Source organism: Leptonychotes weddellii, chromosome 3 (genome assembly GCF_054177405.1).
Source record: "Leptonychotes weddellii isolate Sample4059 chromosome 3, ASM5417740v2, whole genome shotgun sequence".
NCBI lineage: Eukaryota > Metazoa > Chordata > Mammalia > Carnivora > Phocidae > Leptonychotes > Leptonychotes weddellii.
Window position 1 is genome coordinate 164,411,497 of NC_138371.1, and position 19,450 is coordinate 164,430,946.

The window sequence follows — 19,450 nt, forward strand, 5'->3', positions numbered from 1 at the left end:
TTTTTTTTTTAATTTCAGCTTTACTGACGTGTAATTGACATGTATCACTTACTAGTAGAATGAGATTGAAGAATGTTGGTAGTGCCATTATTTGACCCTCTAGAATTCTGGTGTTTTTCTTTGGATTCAGGAATCAGTGGTATAAGGAAAGTATTCCAGACAGGTAATCAGGATCTGGCCCTGGGCCCTGGCATTATTAATGCTATTTTGTGTCCATGAGAGTATCTAAGAATTGCAACAACTGGGAGGCTATAGAAGCTATCAAATCCCAAGGCGTGTTCTTTGGTGTCTGTTTTTCTAAATCCAAGTTCTCCTAAATATTAATCAGATCTAGGCTCTGTCGCTCTTAATTACTGCTTTTATTCATGAATAACTCTAAGGGCTACCACCACTCCTTTCCTGGAATTTGTAGAAATAGGCCAGTGGGCATATTCCTTCATTCCTGTTTAAGTTCAGGTTCACACAAATGTTGTGTTTGAGTGTTCCCACAGAGAACTATCATTTAGGGATGTGATGGCCGTCCTGGAGACTATACACTCCTTATCTGCTCCTGCCTCTGAAGCCACCACTTCTCCATCATGCTATTTGATCATCTCCCTTGGAAATGAGTATTCCGAAAGTCTCTTAATGAAAGACTAGAATTCTAGTTAAATTCACTGTTATGTTTCTTTCCATGAAACCTGCCTAAAGTTTATTTCCCAGCTTACTCTTGAAATGCCCCTAAATCCTTTTGAACTTCAAATTTATTTGGAAACCATTTTGCCATATATAAATTCTTAGTAATAGCTCTTTTTTTTCTTTAAATAAGTCATAAATTATAAAGCACTTAGAACATTCTTTCCTTGGCCCTTAAACCTGAGAGATGAGCCAAGTATTTTTCCTCATTTACATGGGAAGACCCTGAAGAGCTAATTAATACAATTAGCTTGTTTTCCTTCCACTGAATTTTATTTTAGTGAATGCATAATCATAAAATTCTGTAACAAAATTCTATGTTGGAGGAAGGATGTAGGAAAGTATGAGTGCTTGAGTAATTTCTCCTTATAATTTTCATTTATAATGGCTTTCTTCTTTTTGGTCAGTAATCACCCCATCGTTCTTGGCCCAAACAATACCAATCTGCCCAAAATATTCAGTATAATTGCAGAAGGAGAAATGCATGAGGCAATTAAACATGAAGATCCTTGTGCCAAACGTCTGGCTAATGTAGTTCGTCAAGTACAGGTAAGCTGTTCTGCCTAAATTGGGGCAGGGGAAATAAAATAGTTTTTTGGGAGGTGTTTTGGTTTTGTTTTTTGGGTTTTTTTTTTTTCTTTTTTTCTACATTAGAAGAAAGCAAGCCACACTTTTTTTTTTTTTTAAAGATTTTTATTTATTTATTTGTCAGAGAGAGAACCCAAGCAGGGGGAGTGGCAGAGGGAGAAGCAAGCTCCCCACTGAGCAGGGAGCCCGATGCAGGACTCGATCCGAGGACCCCAGGATCATGACCTGAGCCGAAGGCAGACGCTTAACAAACTGAGCCACCCAGGCGCCCCATAGAAAAAAGAAATAGATACCCAATTTCATTTTTATATTCTCTCGTCTCCAAGGCTCAAATTACTTAACATATAATCTGTCCATATGGTCTTTTTTTTTTTTTTAGCGCTAAAACATTTGTCCTAAACTTGACACATTTTGAACCTTCCACTTGGTGCATAGCATATACTCGTGTAGGTTTTTTTTTTTTTTCATTGTCTGAAGAAAAATAAAGATGAGATTTTAATAGTAAATAAGCTGTCAGCTGCCGAAGTTTTTTAAGTGACTTATGCTCCCTGAATTCTTCACGTGTTGTTTCCTTGACTGTGTCCTCTACCTGGTACAGTTTTATCAAGTCAGACTGAATGAAGAAAACTTAATGTAAATGAAATGAATTTTAAAGATATGAACAGATTTCTTGCTTTTATAATGATACTCGTGAAACTACCTCAAAAGAAAGAATTGGGCGTTCTTATAGTCTACCGAAGGCTGAGTAGCACGGTGCGTCTAAATGACCACTGCACTGAATCTAAATGCCTGAAACTGTTTCTTCCTAGACTTCTGGAGGACTGTGGGCCGAGTGCGTGGCACAGCTGAGTCCCGAGCAGCAGGCGGCCATGCAGGAGCTCCTGAACTCTGCTTGAAGGGCCTTAATATCTCCACCAGAAAGCTAACTCCAAATAAACGTTTACCCTTTTGTTTAGGTTTCTCTGTTTTGTTTTTGAGCACAAGAAAGCAGTAGAGTTGTGTCGTGTAGGCCGTTCTCCTGCAAAGCCACAGCGGCGAGAAGAGAAGCACTGGGTTTCAGAGTGGTGTTTGAAAGGATTCCCTCGCACCACAGAAGAGGTTCCCCGTAAGCCCTGCGCTAGCACTGAAGAGTATTTTTCTATTGGTATAAGCCACCCACGTGAAAGTGAAAGGGAAGTGAAATTAAGTTTCCTCATTAGACATAAGGAAATCTAAGACAAAACAGCTTTAAGATCAGTTATTCAGCGTAGATGTGTGTGAAAACAATTTGCTATACACCTAGTGTTAATTTTATTAATTGGAGTGTGAGTCTTTTTGTAGGGTAGAAAGAAACCTTCTACCCAACAAACTAGTAGATCTAAAATTTGAAAAAAGAAAAAAAAAAAAGCTGAAGACAAAAACAAGCATGAAGATGTCATATTTGATGTCACTTTCGGTTTTTTCCCAGAAGGCTTATGCAGTGACTCAATCTGGAAAGCTGCTCAGCTTCCAGCCCTTGAATGTGAAGTGTCGTTGGCATGTCCGGCAGTAGTCTCTCATTCACTCCTCAATAAACAACATTGAAATACAAAAGAAGTTCGTGTAAAAATTCAGTACCGTCTGGCTTTGATTCATTTAATGTTTTTAATATAAGAATAAGCTAATATTTTTTTAGCGTTAGTAATTGTGGCTTTGAATGTTTTCTTTTTCCCCTAATATTTTCCTTGTGCAGTTTGAACATTAAAAGCATCTAGTTTTTACCATCTTCCACTTTAATTTAAGCTAAGTTATATACTTGGTCCTTCACAACTGGTATCCTTTTAAGGTTTGCAAATTTCAACCAATAGTTTTTTTAAATTAGGATTGTTCTGGTAGATAAAAAAAGATTTGGCTTAGAATTTTCACTGCAAATTGTAATTGACACGGAGCCACACATAACTTTCAAACTTTTAATTTTATGATAAATATTCTGCCTAAAATTATTTACTGGTAAATTCAGTAAAATGTGTGAATTTTTTTCCTTTGTGTGTTAACCTCATACCAGTAAATGACTTGCTGTTGTTTCTTTACATAATTTTTCTAAGGGATCTTAATAGATTTCTGTTGAAGCTTCAGTGTTAACATTTTTATAGTTTGTACTAAATTTAACCGTGATAAAAAAATGAATTTTATGCATAGATCAGAATTTAAAATTAAAGATTTTTTCTTTAAGTGATTTGCATTACTTTATTAAAATTAAATCTGAAATGGAATAGAAAGAATGAATTATCTTAAGATGGTTCAGTTGGTAGCAGATAGCCTTCAAATATATTTTCCGCTTTCAGCACAACATTGTTAGCCCAGCAGCTTCAGTCTCTGGCAGAACAGCACTGAATGACTTCACCAGCACAAGGCAATTGCTTTCAGTGGGTACCGTCGTGGGGACTGTTTTGTGATGTGAGGGGGGCAGTGTTTGGAGCTCCTTTATAGCCTGTGTTCCTGTTGGAGTAAAACGTGTCAAGACAACTCCTTTGTGCTTTCTTACGTAGAATAGAGTTTGAAAAGCCAGTTTGTGTACTGATGCCAACTGCAGATTTCGCTTTTGTTTTTAATTTAAATTATCACTTACACTTGAAAGAAAACATGTTACAAATGAGATGGATGTGTGGTCGGAGGATGGCTGCATGTTTTTGGAGAATCTAGTGTCTGCAGAGCTTTGTTCTAAGCACTTTCAGGTACGACTCTTCGTAGCTTCTGGTTTAAACATTAATGGACAAGTGAAGAGTCGGTAGGATCCCTGAAGGAAGTAAAGGGATGCAGATCCATCCTCTGGATAGACGTAGAGAAAGAGACATGTCATTGAAATTGAATCAAATTCATCGGGGAATGTTGGTATTAAAGGCTGTTAATGTGACGTGATCCTGAAGTCCAGGACTCATAGCTCATTGTAATATGTTCCTGAACTAACAATTCTTTGGATTATCTGGGGAAACATTTTTAATACCTCATTTTGTCTACACAAGATGAAAATTCATGTTTTTTCCTTTTGTACCAAATTTAGTTGCCTAGTGGCCTTGTGTGTCAGCCAGTGATGATATATTTATGAATCCAAGCTATTTCTGGGAGGATATAATGTGTGTGGCTCTTACATTTTCTGGGTATTTTGTAACAAAGGATTAAGTTACGTGCACAAGTGTTAGAAATTTGTAGCAGAACTCATTTGGAGTATTTTTTTAATGCTGTAAATTTAAAGAAAAGTAAATTGTCTTAAAGCTAATTTGACACTTCTGTAATGGGAAGGCAACTTTATCATGACTCTGGAGTTGTAGTTTGACTAACAGAACCATCACTAAATACATAAGCAAATAAACATTCTTGATGCACCTGGTCTCATAATAAATAAGGGGGGTGCATATTTATAGTGGTGTGAGCATTACAGTTTTATGATCTAATCTTGAATGATTGCCTATTTGGAATTTTAAGCAGTTTGAGAGACTAAGGGGCTAGCTAAATGTTTTAGTATGGCTTCATTCTGCCTATGAATGTATCAATTTTTTGGCTCTCATCTTGTTCCATAGAAATCACTTTGCCACCTCATATCCCTCTTTGCCTCAAAGGAGTGATGGCCAAAATCTGCGCCATCTTTCATTTCCTTCACTGCAAACGTTATGAGTACCACTGTTGAAGAAGAGAGTGAATTACCTGCAAGGAGTAGGCTCAGCTTTTTATTTCCAACACTTGAACTTCTGAAGCACAGGGGCAGGGGTAACTCTAAGACCATCCTGGACTAGACTGCCCACCCCCCACATTTTTTTTTACTTATACAGCTCTATAATCGTGACAGCCATTGATAATATTTGACCTTGTTCTACATATTCTATTTATTTGAATAGAACACTGTGAAGATAAATTATAGCTCAGTTTTTAACTTTATAAAAAATGAATCCAGAAGCAGTGCAATATGTATGGTTTTTATGCATAACACAAAAAAATTTTTTTTAAAGATTTCATTAGTGCCAGTGAGAGGACAAGCAAGCAGAGGGAGAGGGGGGAGGAGACTCCCTGCTCTCCCTCTGACCCTCCACCTGCTTGTGCTCTCAACGCACGCTCCCTCGAATAAATTTTTTAAAAATCTTAAAAAATATATTTCAAGTTTATTATTATAGGGTCAGAAAAGATACTTTAAGAAAAGCAACATAATTTTTAGTGTTCTTGAACTGGGTCTCAAAAGAAACAAGGTTACCACTATAAATAATCAATAAGCCATAACCAGAAGTTCACATTGTGGCTGGTGTTTAAAGAAGAGAGTAAGTAAAGGAGCGCCTGGGTGGCTCAGATGGTTAAGCGTCTGCCTTCGGCTCAGGTCATGATCCCAGTGTCCTGGGATCAAGTCCCACATCAGGCTCCCTGCTTGTCAGGGAGCCTGCTTCTCCCTCTCCTGCTGCTGCTCCCCCTGCTTGTACTCTCTGTGTCAAATAAAATCTTTTTAAAAGTGAATAGAGAGAATATAAAATAGGAACACTAATGTGGAGACATTACAGTGGATTGAATTTATAACCGTTTCTTTGAAGAGCAGTGACTCTCCTGAATAGCAGTAGGAGGGATTCTGAGGCTCAATGAAGATTGCTTTGGAGATACTAAGGGGCCTTTTCTGATCACCCCTTGCTCGCCTTCTGAGATGGAAGCCTCCAGGTCTGTCACCAGAGAGTGAGCGTGAGGCCCCGCACCGGCCTTCAGGGATTCCACTCACCCCAAAACAGCTTGCTTTCCCAGTGCAGAGGCCAGTTCCCAGAAGTCATTCCCGGAGGCCTGCGAGGCTGGGGGCCGGCCAGGCCAGTGGGGCCTGATTCCACCCTGCCACATGACTCCAGTCCACAGCCCCCCACAGCCCTGCCTCCCCAAGTCCCCAGCAGCCCCAACTCCCTTCCCTCCTGGGAGGGAGCCCTGGCCCCACAGACTTCCTGCTGTTTTGAAAACTGCTTAGACCTGCAGGTCAGGGGCTGTTTCCCTTCATCCCCGCTCCGCTTTGTTGTGCCAGACCATTTGTTTCTTGCCTGGGCCTGTTTTCTTTGCAAACATCCCATCCTGGCCTTTATCTGAGCTAACTAGAATAGATGACATTATTTCCAAGTAGTTTCTCTTGGATGCTCCAAAGGCTTCCTCTGATGTGTGGTGGAGAGTGCTGGTGACAGTTTGGTGGAATGATGTAACCGAAGTGCCCAGGGGGTTCAGGGTAGTGGCCTCACTGGGACTGCTCTGCCCGGGCCCCTGGGGACCAGCCCCCAGTCAGTCAAACATTCCCAAACCAAGATTGAAAACCTCCTGATAATCTGAGCTTTCTGCTCAGGAACTCAGCCGAACATTTCACTGGAAGTACTTTAATTATTTATGAAAAGATCCTTGACATATTTTCTGCAACAGATGGCAATGGGTAAGTAAGGAACGCTCTCTTCCTCAGTTCGTATATGTGTATTTTTGAGAAGAGGCTCACATTCTGCCAAGTCTTAATTCTTTTTAAATTAGCTTTTTACACAAAGGGCCACCTCTACCTGGTTCAAAATTCAAGATTTATAAAACATTATTCAGGGAAAAGTCTCTCTTCACTCTCGTGCCTTGGCTAGCCCTTCTCAGCTTTCCTTGTGAAAGAAAAATTCATAGGCTTGGTCCCAACAGAACATTCTTGCTCTGTGTAATTCATAACCTCCTCCTGGAAGGAAATTAGCATTCCTGATGAAAAGCCTATGTGTCTTTCTGGTGGACAGGAGTTGGGGTAAAAACTGTTCTAAGAGGGGGGACAGGCTGGCTCAGTGAGTAGAGTGTGCAACTCTTCATCTCAGGGTTGAGTTTGAGTTCCACACTGGCTGTAGAGAGTACCAAAAAAAAGTTTTTAAAATGTATTTCTAAAAAAATATAACTGTTCTGAGAAACTACCCACCTGCCTAGTTAACCCGGCCTAAACCCTAACCAGATATTTGGGGTTTTTTGTTTGTTTGTTTGTTTTTAATAAGCCAACAGTGATCAACCTTCTAACCTAATTTTTTGGTCTCTAAATACCTCTGCTATGAAAGAAATCTTTGAAATTGGCCTGCTCGAGGTCTGTGTTCCTGCAATAAATTTATACTAAAGTTCCAACATACTAAATTGTCTGAAAGGATTTTTTAAACATCTTCCACAGAAGGAAAATGATCTATTTGTATGTTATCCTTCCAGGGTGATAAATATTCAAATGGATTTTAGGAATAAAAATTACATCATTTTGGCTAGGAATTATCAATAACCAGCTCTATTAAAGATGGAGGTTAAACGTCTTTTGCCTTTTAAATTAATATGCTCAGTACCGGTTATCATCAAAATGTTAAAACTAGATCAATCATCATATTGATTTAGAACCTTTTTTCATTTTAAACCAAGTGGCATCAGGCTAAATATCCTTTTATAACTAAATCAGCAGAGAAAGTCTCACTCTCATTAGGGAACATATTTTCAAGTATGCATTTTCACAAAATAATTATCTTTACTAGCATTTCATTTTATTTTTAAAAATTTAATATCAGAGTTCTGTTTTTAATGTGTTTATTTTTGTGGTTGCCTGCTATTTATAGCAAATGATACCAGTTTTTCATTTGGGGTAACCATTTAAAATTTTAAAGTGCTTTAAAAAAAAGTTGATTTTTTTTTTTTAAGATTATTTTGAGAGAGAGAGTGAGCGAGAGAGAGAGCACAAGCTGGGGGAGAGGCAGAGGGAGAGAGAGAAGCAGGCTCCCTGCTGATATGGGGATCATGACCTGAGCCGAAGGCAGACGCTTAACCGACTGAGCCACCCAGGCGCCCCAGTGAGTCAATTTTTAAAATTATAATGTAAACAGAGGCACAGTTGCTGTGAGGGTACAACAGAAATCATGCAGATGGTACTCATGATTGAAGTCTAGTCTATGAGATACTTTTTCTTGACCAAGGTTTGCAATGCAGTCCTACAGGATCAACAAGTTTTGTTCTTAGTGATGAGAAGTGCGATGCACTGATAATTCTGTCAGGTTAGACGAACAAAACTCAGCAAGATTATGGCTTGGCCAACAGACATTCAGTTGCATGAACCAAAAACTAAAGAACTGTACAGGTTTGGGGGTTTTTATTTTTTATTTCAAAACAATTTCAAATTCATAGGTAAGTGTAAGAAATAGCACAAAAGAACTCCCATAAAGCCTTTCTCCAGATTCGCCACCTTCAAGTTACCTCCGGAATCCCTTGAGGGAGACGAAGATTGCCTCCTTGACCAAGCCCTGATCGGGCTCCTCTGAGCTCTCTTGGGCTTCCGTGGTCCTCCCTGCCTTGTCCAATGTGGCGAGAATCATGCTGTCAGGGGAGCGCCCTCCATGTCCAGTCGGGTTCCCCGTGCCCCACCCCATCCCCCTGGTGAGGCAGCAAGGGTCCTGCCAGGTTAGTTCAGCCAGAACCCCAGTACCCCTGATGTCACCTCTTCCCAGTTTCCCATGCGCCGAGCTCCACCCTGCCCCTGGGCTAGAAATCCCCACTTGTCCTTGTTGGGGTGACAGTTGAGCCCCGTCTCTGACCCTGCAGAGCCCCATTGCACTGGACCCTACACCTATCGCAGTGGTCTCCCTGAATACAGTCTGCCTTGCCTTCCTTAGCAAGTGTCACCAACAATCTTTTCTTTGGCAATAGTTACAGAATCCTAACCCCTTGTTCCTTAATACTTCAGCACGCATCTCCTAAGAATAAAGACATGTCCCTAACTACCACAGTATGCGCACTGTCGGGAAACTTCCCATTACTACCCTATTACCTGATAGAACATCCAGGCTGCAAATTCACCAGTTGTGCTGGTCACTCACGTGCGGTCTCTTGGCTCCAAGCTTACCTCGCTCTGCTCTCCCACACTGGGGCTGGGACTTTGCCCAGTGCATTTGCAGGACTCCCTGGCCAGCTGGCCTCTGTTTGGATCCCATGGATGGGAGGCCCTGGTGGGAGATGTGGCAGGGAGAGGAGAAGGGGCATCCTCCCGTTTCAGCTCCCGGCAGCTCCCCTGAGCAGCGGGAGTCGGGCCCCAGCCCCTCTGTGCTCCGGTTCTGGCCAGCCCTCCGGCTGCTCCCTGCTTCCCAGAGCAGTGACATCCCACTTACCTCCGCCCCACGCATCATGGCTCATTTCTGAACGTAGCGCATTTAAGTATCCCCTTTCTTCCTGCTTCAGCCTTCCAACGTCTCTACATAACCGATTTTTTATTTGCTCCTTGTCTCATTTTTTTCTAATTGAATTTTTTAAATTGTGGTAAATACACATAAGTTTGTAAAAGGTACCGTCTTCGCCATTTTTAAGGGTGCAGTCGAGTAGTGTGAAGTGCATTCACGTTGTTGTGCAGCATCTGCACCTGGGGGTCCGGGCATTAGATCTGCCTTCCAAACCGGAGGAATTTCAACTCTTACCTTCACGGCCCAGGAAGGGCAGGTGCTCTATGAACTGCTTGAATGGAGGGGTGAATGGAAAGCAGGAGCCTAAGTGAAAGAGGGAACGAATGCGTGTTTTCTCGTAGGACTAGCGTGCCGTGTGGGAAAGTGCGGGCACTTTGAAGGCATCTGAATTGCACATACGCTGTTTATTAAGTGGGGGATTGGGAAAACGTACTTGACTTGTGGATGCCCAGTTTGCTTACTGGGAAATGGCAGGCTTGCAGTGAGAGCTAAGTGAGGTCAGGAGTGCAGGGGGCTGGGAAGTCATAGGTGCACAGTGGGCCCTACCCGCCCCCAGGCCCTTCATGCTTAGTACAATTCTGGAAAATTCTTTTATCTCAGAATAAAAACGGACTTGATAGGTTGATGGTAGACACAGTGAAACAATAATCAGGAGGGAATTTGTGACTCATTCATACTGTGGGTATCCTAAAACCTAAGAATATTAGATTCTGAAAAAAGGTTTTGCTCTTTTACCTTAAAGTATGCAAAATATATCTTTTAATTATATATCTTAAAGATTCATCATCCTGAAAGATGCTAGTAGGAAGTAAATAGCCACCCCACGAAATAAGTATGTGGAAGATAGTATTACTGTTTTTTAATAATTGAGATTATTGGTTTGTCTTATGAGCAGCTTACGGGTGATTTTCATATTCTATTTTGTGTGGTGTTTTGGGTTATTTAAAAACTTGTCTTTCTAGAGAAAAATCTGAGAACCTTGAGGGGGCAGCAGAGGAACATCATGACTTCAAAAGGTAAAGAACAATGACTTCTGAGTTGCATCATTTTGGGGAAGAAATATTAACATATTTGAAGCTGTTTCTAAAGAAATTACCAATTCTAGGGGCGCCAGGGTGGCTCAGTCGGTGAAGCGTCTGCCTTGAGCTCAGGTCATGATCTCAGGGTCCTGGGATCAAGCCCCGTGTTGGGCTCCTTGCTTAGTGGGAAGCCCATTTCTCCCTCTTGCTTCTGCCCCTCTCCCCTCCTGCTCCCTGGTTCTTCCTTTCTCTCTCTCTCTAAAATAAAATAAATGAATAAAATCTTTGAAAAAAAAAGAATATACCAATTGTATTTGAAATACCTGAACACGAGGCCTTCTCTTCAGTCATCATGTGTACAAGGTGGCTGCCATTTCCTGTTCCTGGTCAGAATTCTACTTTCATCCTTCCATGGCCAACTTTCAGAGCATAAATAGGTAAGAAATACAGGCTATGGTGAATAATTAGAGCCCGTGGGGCAAAAAGGATAGCAGATGATTCTCAAGTGGAATAATCCTCTCCTGAGTTAATTGTCAGTGTGTTTCGACTGTATCCTTTTTTCTGATCCTCCTTCACTGTTGGGACGAATAATCTGATTAACAGCATAAACTTGGTAAAGCTTGAGGCCTGAGCTGCTCCTTATGTAAAGTTATTTTGAAAATTTTCCACAGTGGAGGATTTCTTAAAAACCCTTTCCATATAGTCAGTGCATGATAAATGCCAACTAATTATTTGACCTTCAGTAAATATATGGCAAATAATTCATTGCATTTGAATTGTGCATACTCTTTTTTTTTTTTTAAAGATTTTATTTATTTGAGAGAGAATGAGAGATAGAGAGCACGAGAGGGAAGAGGGTCAGAGGGAGAAGCAGACTCCCTGCTGAGCAGGGACCCCCCGATGTGGGCCTCCATCCTGGGACTTGAGGATCATGACCTGAGCCAAAGGCAGTGGCTTAACCAACTGAGCCACCCAGGCGCCCGCGCATACACTCTTTATTAAGTGGGGGGATTTGGAAAATGTACTAGCATTATTCTTTAAAGCAATGTGTTTTTTTTTTTATTTTGTTTTGTTTTGTTTAAAGATTTTATTTATTCATTTGACACAGAGAGACACAGCAAGAACAGGAACACAAGCAGGGCGAGTGGGAGAGGGAGAAGCAGGCTTCCCGCTGAGCAGGGAGCCCGATGCGGGGCTCGATCCCAGGACCCTGGGACCATGACCTGAGCCGAAGGCAGACGCTCAACGACTGAGCCACCCAGGCGCCCCAGCAATGTGTTTTTTTTTAAAGATTTTATTTATTTGAGAGAGAGAGAGAGAGACAGCACGAGCAGTGGGGGAGGGGCCGGGGGAGAGGGAAAGCAGACTCCCTGCTGAGCAGGAAGCCCGATGTGGACTCAGGACCCTGGGACCCTGGACCACAGGACCACAACCTGAGCTGAAAGCAGATGCTTAACTGACTGAGCCAACCAGGTGCCCTTTAAAGTAATGCTTAAATCACAGGTTCTGCCCATTCCCATCAAGAATTATGGCCTGGTACAATACGGTTAAACAAATAAGTAAGAAGTTGGAGAAACCATGAGAGTTTTACAATCAAAATAACAGCATAGTAGCATTAAGTGGATCATTGAGGACAAATATTAGAAAATATGAAAACTAACATTTGCTACCCTAAAATACAGGTTAAGCTAGCACTATGTACTTAACACATTTTTGAAAAGGAATATACGTACCATATGGTGAATACCCTTTACATTGTTATAAATTTGGCATATGGCTCTAGAGAAAACAATAGTAGCATTTCTATGTAAAAACACACCATTTTGACATAATACTGGATTTGTTCGATTCTTCCCTTTGTCATCAGTGGCCAATATGAATGCATCTAATTCTCCCACACTAAGCCATCAACATGAACGCTCAATTTATTAATGTCTGTGCATGATCAAAGCTTGGGTACTAAACTATGACGTGGCTAATGGCATTGAACATCTTTTCTCTTGTGCTTATTTGCCATTCATACTCCTATTTGGTGAAACATCCATTTATATGTTTTGCCTGTTTTACAATTAGATTGTTAATTTGTCTGGTTTCTTTTACTCTCAAGTTTTGAGAGCTCTTCATATATCGCAGGTGTGAGATCTTCGTGAGACATGTGATTTGCAAATACTTTTCCCAGCCAAGAGCTTATCTTTCACCCTCTTAACAGGGTCGTTTGCAGCACAAAACAGGATAGGATCTGTATGCTGAGAATCACATCACGTGGTCGAAATAAATGCAAGAAGATCTAAATAAATGGAGAGGTATTAGGTACTAATGAATTGGAAGACTCAGTTTAGGAAAGATATCAATTTCCCCCAAAATGATCTATAGATTCAACATAGTTCCTATAAAAATCTGAGCAAGATTTTTTTTGCAGATATAGACAATCCAATTCTAAAATTTATATGGAATGACAGAAGAGCTAGAATAGCCAACATCACTTTGAAAAAGTAGAATTCAGTGGGAGGAAATACTCTACCTGATGTTAAGACTTACTATATAGTCTTAGTAACCAAGACTGCGTAATACTGGAAGAGGAAGAGACACATAGATCGATGGAAGAGAAAAGAGAACCCAAAAATAGATCAATGCAATATGTCCAGTGAATTCTTAGGAAAGGTACAAAAAAAACCCAAAAAAAAAACAACAAAAAAGGAAAGGTGCAAATCAATTCAATGGAGGAAGGACAGTGTTTTCAACAAACAATGCTGGAAAATTGGACATCCAGAGACCAAAAAATGAAGTTCAACCTAAAATTCACACTGAATACAAAAATTAATTCAAAAATGGATCATGAATTTAAATGCAAAATGTAAAGCTCTAATAATTGCAGAAGAAAACTTAGGGAAAAAAAAAATCTGGATCCTAGAGCTAGGCAAACAGTTCTTAGACATGATACCAAAAGCGCAAACCATAAAAAAATTTTTTAATAAATTAGATCTCATTAAAATTTGTGTGTCTATCTCCTTTTGAGGAGACATTCTTTCTCCCTCCCTCCCTAGATATGGGACTGCCATTGGCTACAAGGGATAGAACATCTGACCCAAGCGGGGCTGGTTGATATACCAGTCTCTTGGTCATGGGAATTGGTGGGAAACATGAACACATGCTGCAAACCTGGCTAATCAGACTATCCCTGGAATTTTTCTACCTGTGGCCTGGGGGAGTGAGCCTCCTTTCTTCTCCAGCCCTGGGCTGTGAGGATAGGAGCCCATGAGGGTCACTGGTCACATGAGATAGCAGGTGTGTAGTGGGAAAGCAGAGTGACCAGTTTCACATGTTCTTATGTCAAGGCGTCAGCCCTGGAAGACCCCACTATCTCCCCAGGGCTGAGGGGAAGAGTACTACCGCCCACCTATAACCCATGCACAACACCCCGTTCGGGAAGCTTTGCCATCGTCAGCAAGTCTCCTTTTGTTTGCATGGGCTGTTTGAGTTGGGTTCTTGTCACTTGCAATGGAAGGAATTCTGACTTCCTCGAAGCAAAGTTAGTTTGAAGACCTAGGACTGTCTGCTTTCAAAGGCTGTGCTTTTTACCACCGTGTGGCATACTGCCCGCACCACGGGAGCCCTCTTCTTGTTGAAATTATACTTCACAGAGACACGTGTTCTTTGGAAACTCTCCCTTTTGGGGGGAATCATCATTTGTATGTCCATCATGGTTTCCGCTATCTTTTCAGCTACATTGAATGCTCCTGTTCATAAAGGACGTTGAGATTCAGCTAACTCTTGTCTACACTGTGCCAGCAAGGATGCTTTCTCATGTTGTTTTCATTTAATACCCAAGTATTCTGTGATGCCATGGTCTCTGTGTTTCACCAATGAGGAAACTGAGGCTCCATGTAAGTAAGGAATTGGCCCAAGGCCAAAGGTAGTTTTCATCCCGCTGATATCGCTGTGCCCCCTGTGAATACTGCCCTTAATGAGTTCTGAGAATTTATGACCTCTCTAGTGCCTTTCCTTTTTTTTTTTAATTAAAAAAATCCTGTTGAGCCATCCTATACTCCTGGTGGGAAAGCAAAATGGTTCAACCACTGTGGAAAACAGTTGGATAGTTCCTTAAAAATTAAACATAGAATTGCCATATGATTGGAAGAGAGGAAAAAATAAAACAAGATGAAATCGGAGAGGAAGAAAGACAAACCATAAGACTCTTAATCATAGGAAACAAACTGAGGGTTGCTGGAGGGGAGGGGGTGGGGGGATGGGGTACTGGGTCCTGGACATTAAGGAGGGCACGTAATGTAATGAGCACCGGGTATTGTATAAGACTGATGAATCACTGACCTCTACCTCTGTGCTCGCTTCGGCAGCACATACACTGACCTCTACCTCTGAAACCAGTAACACATTATATGTTAATTAATTGAATTTAAATAAAACAAAATTAAACTAAAACTAAAAAAAAAAAAAAAAATTACCATATGATCCAGAAATTCCACTCCTAAGTATGTACCCCAAAGAATTGAAAGCAAGTACTCAAACAAATACAGGTACATACATGTTCAAAGCAGCACTTTTTCACTGCCAAAAGGTGGAAACATCCCAAATGTCCATCAGTGAATGAATGGATAAATCGATTGGTGTATATTCATACCCTAATAATTCATACCCCTAAATAATGGAATATTATTTAGCCATGGAAAGGAACAAAGTATTGATACATGCTACAACATGAATGAATTTCAAAAACATGCTGACCAAACGAAGCCAGACACAGAAGTCCATTTCTATGCAATGTCTAGAATAGGTAAAGCCATAGAGACAGAATGCAGATTGGTGGTTGCTAGCAGCTGGGGGGAGGCAGGAATAGGAAGACACTGCTTAATGGGTACAGAGTTTTATTTTGGAGTGATGGAAATGTTTGGGAACTAGATAGAGGTGTGGTCGCACAATGTCGTGAATATACCAAACGCTGATGAACTTTTCACTTTAGAATGTCTAATTTTATGTTATGGGAATTTTACTTGAATCCAATTTTTCAAGTTCTCATACACAATACATACCATTACACCAAAGTGCTTGAAATGCATAAATGTCATCATGCTATACTGTGATGGTTAATTGTGTGTGTCAGTTTGCCTGGGCTCGGGACGCCCAAACCGCAGGTAGAAAATGATTTCTGGGGGCGCCTGGGTGGCTCAGTTGGTTAAGCGACTGCCTTCGGCTCGGGTCATGATCCTGGAGTCCTGGGATCGAGTCCCGCATCGGGCTCCCTGCTCGGCGGGGTCTGCTTCTCCCTCTGACCCTCCCCCTCTCATGCTCTCTCTCTTTCTCTCATTCTCGCTCTCAAATAAATAAATAAAATCTTTAAAAAAAAAAAAAAGAAAATGATTTCTGGGTGTGCCTTGGGAGGGTGTCTCTGGGAGAGATAAACATTTGAATTGGTAGACTGAGTAAAAAAGATCAGCCCTCACCAATGCAGGCAGGCATCATTCCCTTCACTGAGGGCCTGAATAGAACAAAAAGGCAAAAGAAGGGCGAATTTGCTCTCTGCCTGAGCTGGGATGCCCACCCTTTCCTGTAGTCCAACGTTGGCTCTCCTGGTTCTCAGACCTTTGGACTTGAATTGAATTAAACCACCACCTCTTCTTCTTCTTCTTCTTCTTTTTTAAGATTTATTTATTTATTTGGGAGAGAGAGAGCATGCACGAAAGGGGAAGGGGCAGAGAGAGAGGGAGAGAGGTTTTTAAGCAGACTGCACTGAGCATGAAGCCTGACACAGGGCTCGATCTCACAACCCTGAGATCACGACCTGAGCCAAAACCAAGAATTAGATGCTTAACCGACTGAGCCACCCAGGCGTCCCCCACCACCAGCTCTTTGATTCTCTAGCGTGCATATGACAGATTGTGTCCTCGAACTCCATAATCCTGAGTCAACTCCCATAATCTCTCCCCCCCCTCTCTATATATACTTATACTGTTTAATGTATGAATATACACATGTATATATATATATGTATGTATGTATATATACATCCTATTATACATGTACATATGTTTATATGTATATATACTGTTTCTCGAAAGAACCCAGACTGATACATATACACATTCTTTTTCTTTGTTTTTTTTGTTCAGTTGGTTGGTTGTGTTTTTTGGTGTAGTCTGTGTTTCTGTTTTGGTTTGGCTTCTCTTCTTCCCCTCCTCCCTACATCTTCCTATCAGTGTCCTCCCCAGAGCAACTAATGTTAACACTGTGTTTCTCTAGAAATGATAAGACATTCATGCATATATACATAGATGTATACAAGGGTTTTAGTTATCTTATAAAATGGGATTATACTATACTATATATTCCTTCTACATCTTGCTTTGTTGTCTCCAGAAATGCCTACAGAAATAGATCCAAGCACTGATATCACTAATTCTTTATTTTTAATGGACATATATTGCTCTTCTAACTAAAGCTGAAAGAACACCTACATTCAACCTACAATACTTACTCTGCATTCTTATTCTTCCGTCAGTTCCTTAAGAGTCCTCTAAGTCTCTTCTTCATCCCTAAGAAGGCACAGAAACCCCAAGATCAGTGAGTTGTGTACTTTGACAGTGTTTTTCCAACTGTGTGATAAGAATACTGTCTCTCTCAGGCCCTCTTGGACGAGCGACATGCATTTTTAAGAGGACCGAAGTCAAGAGGCATTTTGTAATTGTGTTAGGAGCAAAGTTAACTTGTGCACTTGGGGCCCGAACCCAAGACCTAGGCCTCATTACTGCCAGGCTTGAGCCACAGAGGCAGCCAGGGGGAAGATAATTAGCTGTGCAGTCAGACTCTCTCCTCTCATGGGTCCTTAATGACCAAAACAATCTTTTGAAGCTAACAAAACAAGCTGCGATTGTTTTTACGCACATAAAATGCAATCATTTTTCCTCAGCTTCCTCCAAAATAAAATTTAGTAGTAGGAGTTGTTGGTTTCAGAGGTTAGTCACACAGGTGGTAAAAAGGCAGAAATAATCCCTTACTTTGTTTATTCAACTTGCTGACAGCTGAGGCTGTTTTCAATTGTTGTCTGCAGGCAAGGGAGAAGGTAGGGAACACTTTCTTCTTAAATTTAGGAAGCACACAGCTTAGCAGGCTGCCCACGCAATGTTCTGCATCCCAGGAAGGTGCCAGCCATTTTGATTGCTCTGAAGAATGAATGAGTGGTCTTCACTAATGAAGATGGAGCTGCACGAGTCTCTAATCCTCAAGGGAAAGGTAAAATGAGCTATACTGCTGGGACTGAGCAATGGTGCCAAATCATGGTGGCCTCAGATGCTCCCACAGGCCTTTCCTTCCTGGTGGATGGAAAACGTGCTTCCTCTATTGATCAAGGCGAGGAAAGTAACTACAATGTTTTTTAGCAGGAGACCTTCCAGATTTTGTGGCACTTGAAAAAAGAATACAAAAATACAAAATATAAATACAAAAATAAATCACTTTTACAATTTTCACAAAAATTGATGATCGAGGGAACAAATCTCTAGGGGCCTTGAAAGAGGCTCATGCGACTACAGCTTAAACTCCATTTCCTGTAACATAACTCCACCCCTGCCTTTTTCTTTTAAACATTTATTTATTTGTTTTAGAGAGAGAGAGAGAGAGACAGCGAGCAGGGGGAGGGGGCAGTGGGAGAAGGAGAGAGAGAGAATCTCAAGCAGACTCCCCACTGAGCGTGGAGCCTGATGTGGGGCTCGATCTCACGTCCCGGAGATCATGACCTGAGCCGAAATCAGGAGTTGGCGGCTCAACCAACTGAGCTACCCAGGCGCCCCTCCACCCCTGCTTTTGAGGACCTACTATGTTCTAGACATTTTCACATGTGGTCTCTCATTGTGAGGTGGTTGTTCTTACCTCCATTTTTTCAGAATGCTAAGAAAAGTAACCACTTTTTTTTTTCCTTCTTTGTACTTTTTGAATTTTCTATATGATATGTATTTTCATAAACAACAGTGAAGTCATTTTCATTTTGGAAAAGTCCAAGAAAGAAAGAAACATGCCCACAACTTTTGTGCATAGGGTTTAGTACTATTTTACCAGCATGGGGCTGGAAACCTGGCACTCAGTAGGTCCTCAGCAATATTTGTTATCTATCTCCCCGCTGAGCAGGGAGCCCGACTCGGGGCGCCCCAGGTGGATCCTGCTTGGCAGGCTGCATTCTCCATACACCCAAGTTGTCTCTAAAGGGCTCGATGCCAAGCTAGGGGAGCAGGAAGACCACCTCATAGATAATGGGTCCATATAAAAGACCATGATTTCAGAAAAATTAGGAAGGCTCATTCTGCCCAAATTGTCAATCTCCTCTCCTTCTCCATCATCATCCCTACAAAAATAAGCCATATTCTTGTGCCTGTTGAAGCTTGATAGTTCCTTAATAAGAGGTAACATTTTGTCTCATAATTGGAATTAAGGCTTTGTATTTCCTCTGGGATTTTGACACAAATGCCCCACCCACTCTCCCACCCCCACCCCTTACTGCAGCTGATTCTTAAGAGCAGTTTTGGGAGAAGGTGGTGTTCTGAGGATGTAGTCAGCTCCTAAAGAACTGAGTTCTGGGGAAAAGAGAGCCCCACTTCCACCAGAACCATAAAATCTGGTTGTGCCACACAGAGGACAGCTGTGGTAAGTTCAAGATCCTGGGAGGGGATCCTCGTTGTCTACAATAGGGACTGAGAGTGTTCTGCCTGGTTCTTGATAGCAGGGCCTAGAGCAGTCGGTGAAAGCTCTGAGTCCAGTTGGTATCTAGAGAAGGAAAGAGTTACCAGTAAATAGAAGGGATCCACAGAGGAATGGGTACCTTGTGAAGAACTGAATTGTCATCACTATTAATGTCCAACCTAAGGCTGATGGAGTGCTATGATGGAAAGAATTTCTCAATCTCTAAGGGGATTGAATGAGGCCATTCACATCTTAAGGCTTTTAGTTCTTAAGAATACACTTCTATTGAGCTAAGAATTTCGGCGGGGGGCGCCT

At 41.4% G+C, this 19,450-nt stretch overlaps 1 protein-coding gene and 1 long non-coding RNA gene across 2 annotated transcripts in view; one reads left to right on the forward strand and one right to left on the reverse strand.

Moving 5' to 3' along the window:
* IPO5 (importin 5) overlaps positions 1-2,218 on the forward strand; it is a 41,690-nt gene extending 39,472 nt beyond the window's left edge. The window contains exons 25-26 of the mRNA XM_006734299.3: positions 1,083-1,224; positions 2,073-2,218. Coding sequence (XP_006734362.1) covers positions 1,083-1,224; positions 2,073-2,159 — 229 coding nt within the window. The 3' untranslated portion in view covers positions 2,160-2,218. The remainder of the gene's footprint in view (positions 1-1,082; positions 1,225-2,072) is intronic.
* Positions 2,219-15,888: 13,670 nt separating this feature from the next.
* LOC115941270 (uncharacterized) lies at positions 15,889-18,895 on the reverse strand. Its single transcript, XR_004076037.2, has 2 exons — positions 17,461-18,895; positions 15,889-16,998 (listed from the first exon to the last, which is right to left on the reverse strand). It is a non-coding gene; the product is annotated as an uncharacterized LOC115941270 (long non-coding RNA).
* Positions 18,896-19,450: the final 555 nt, after the last annotated feature.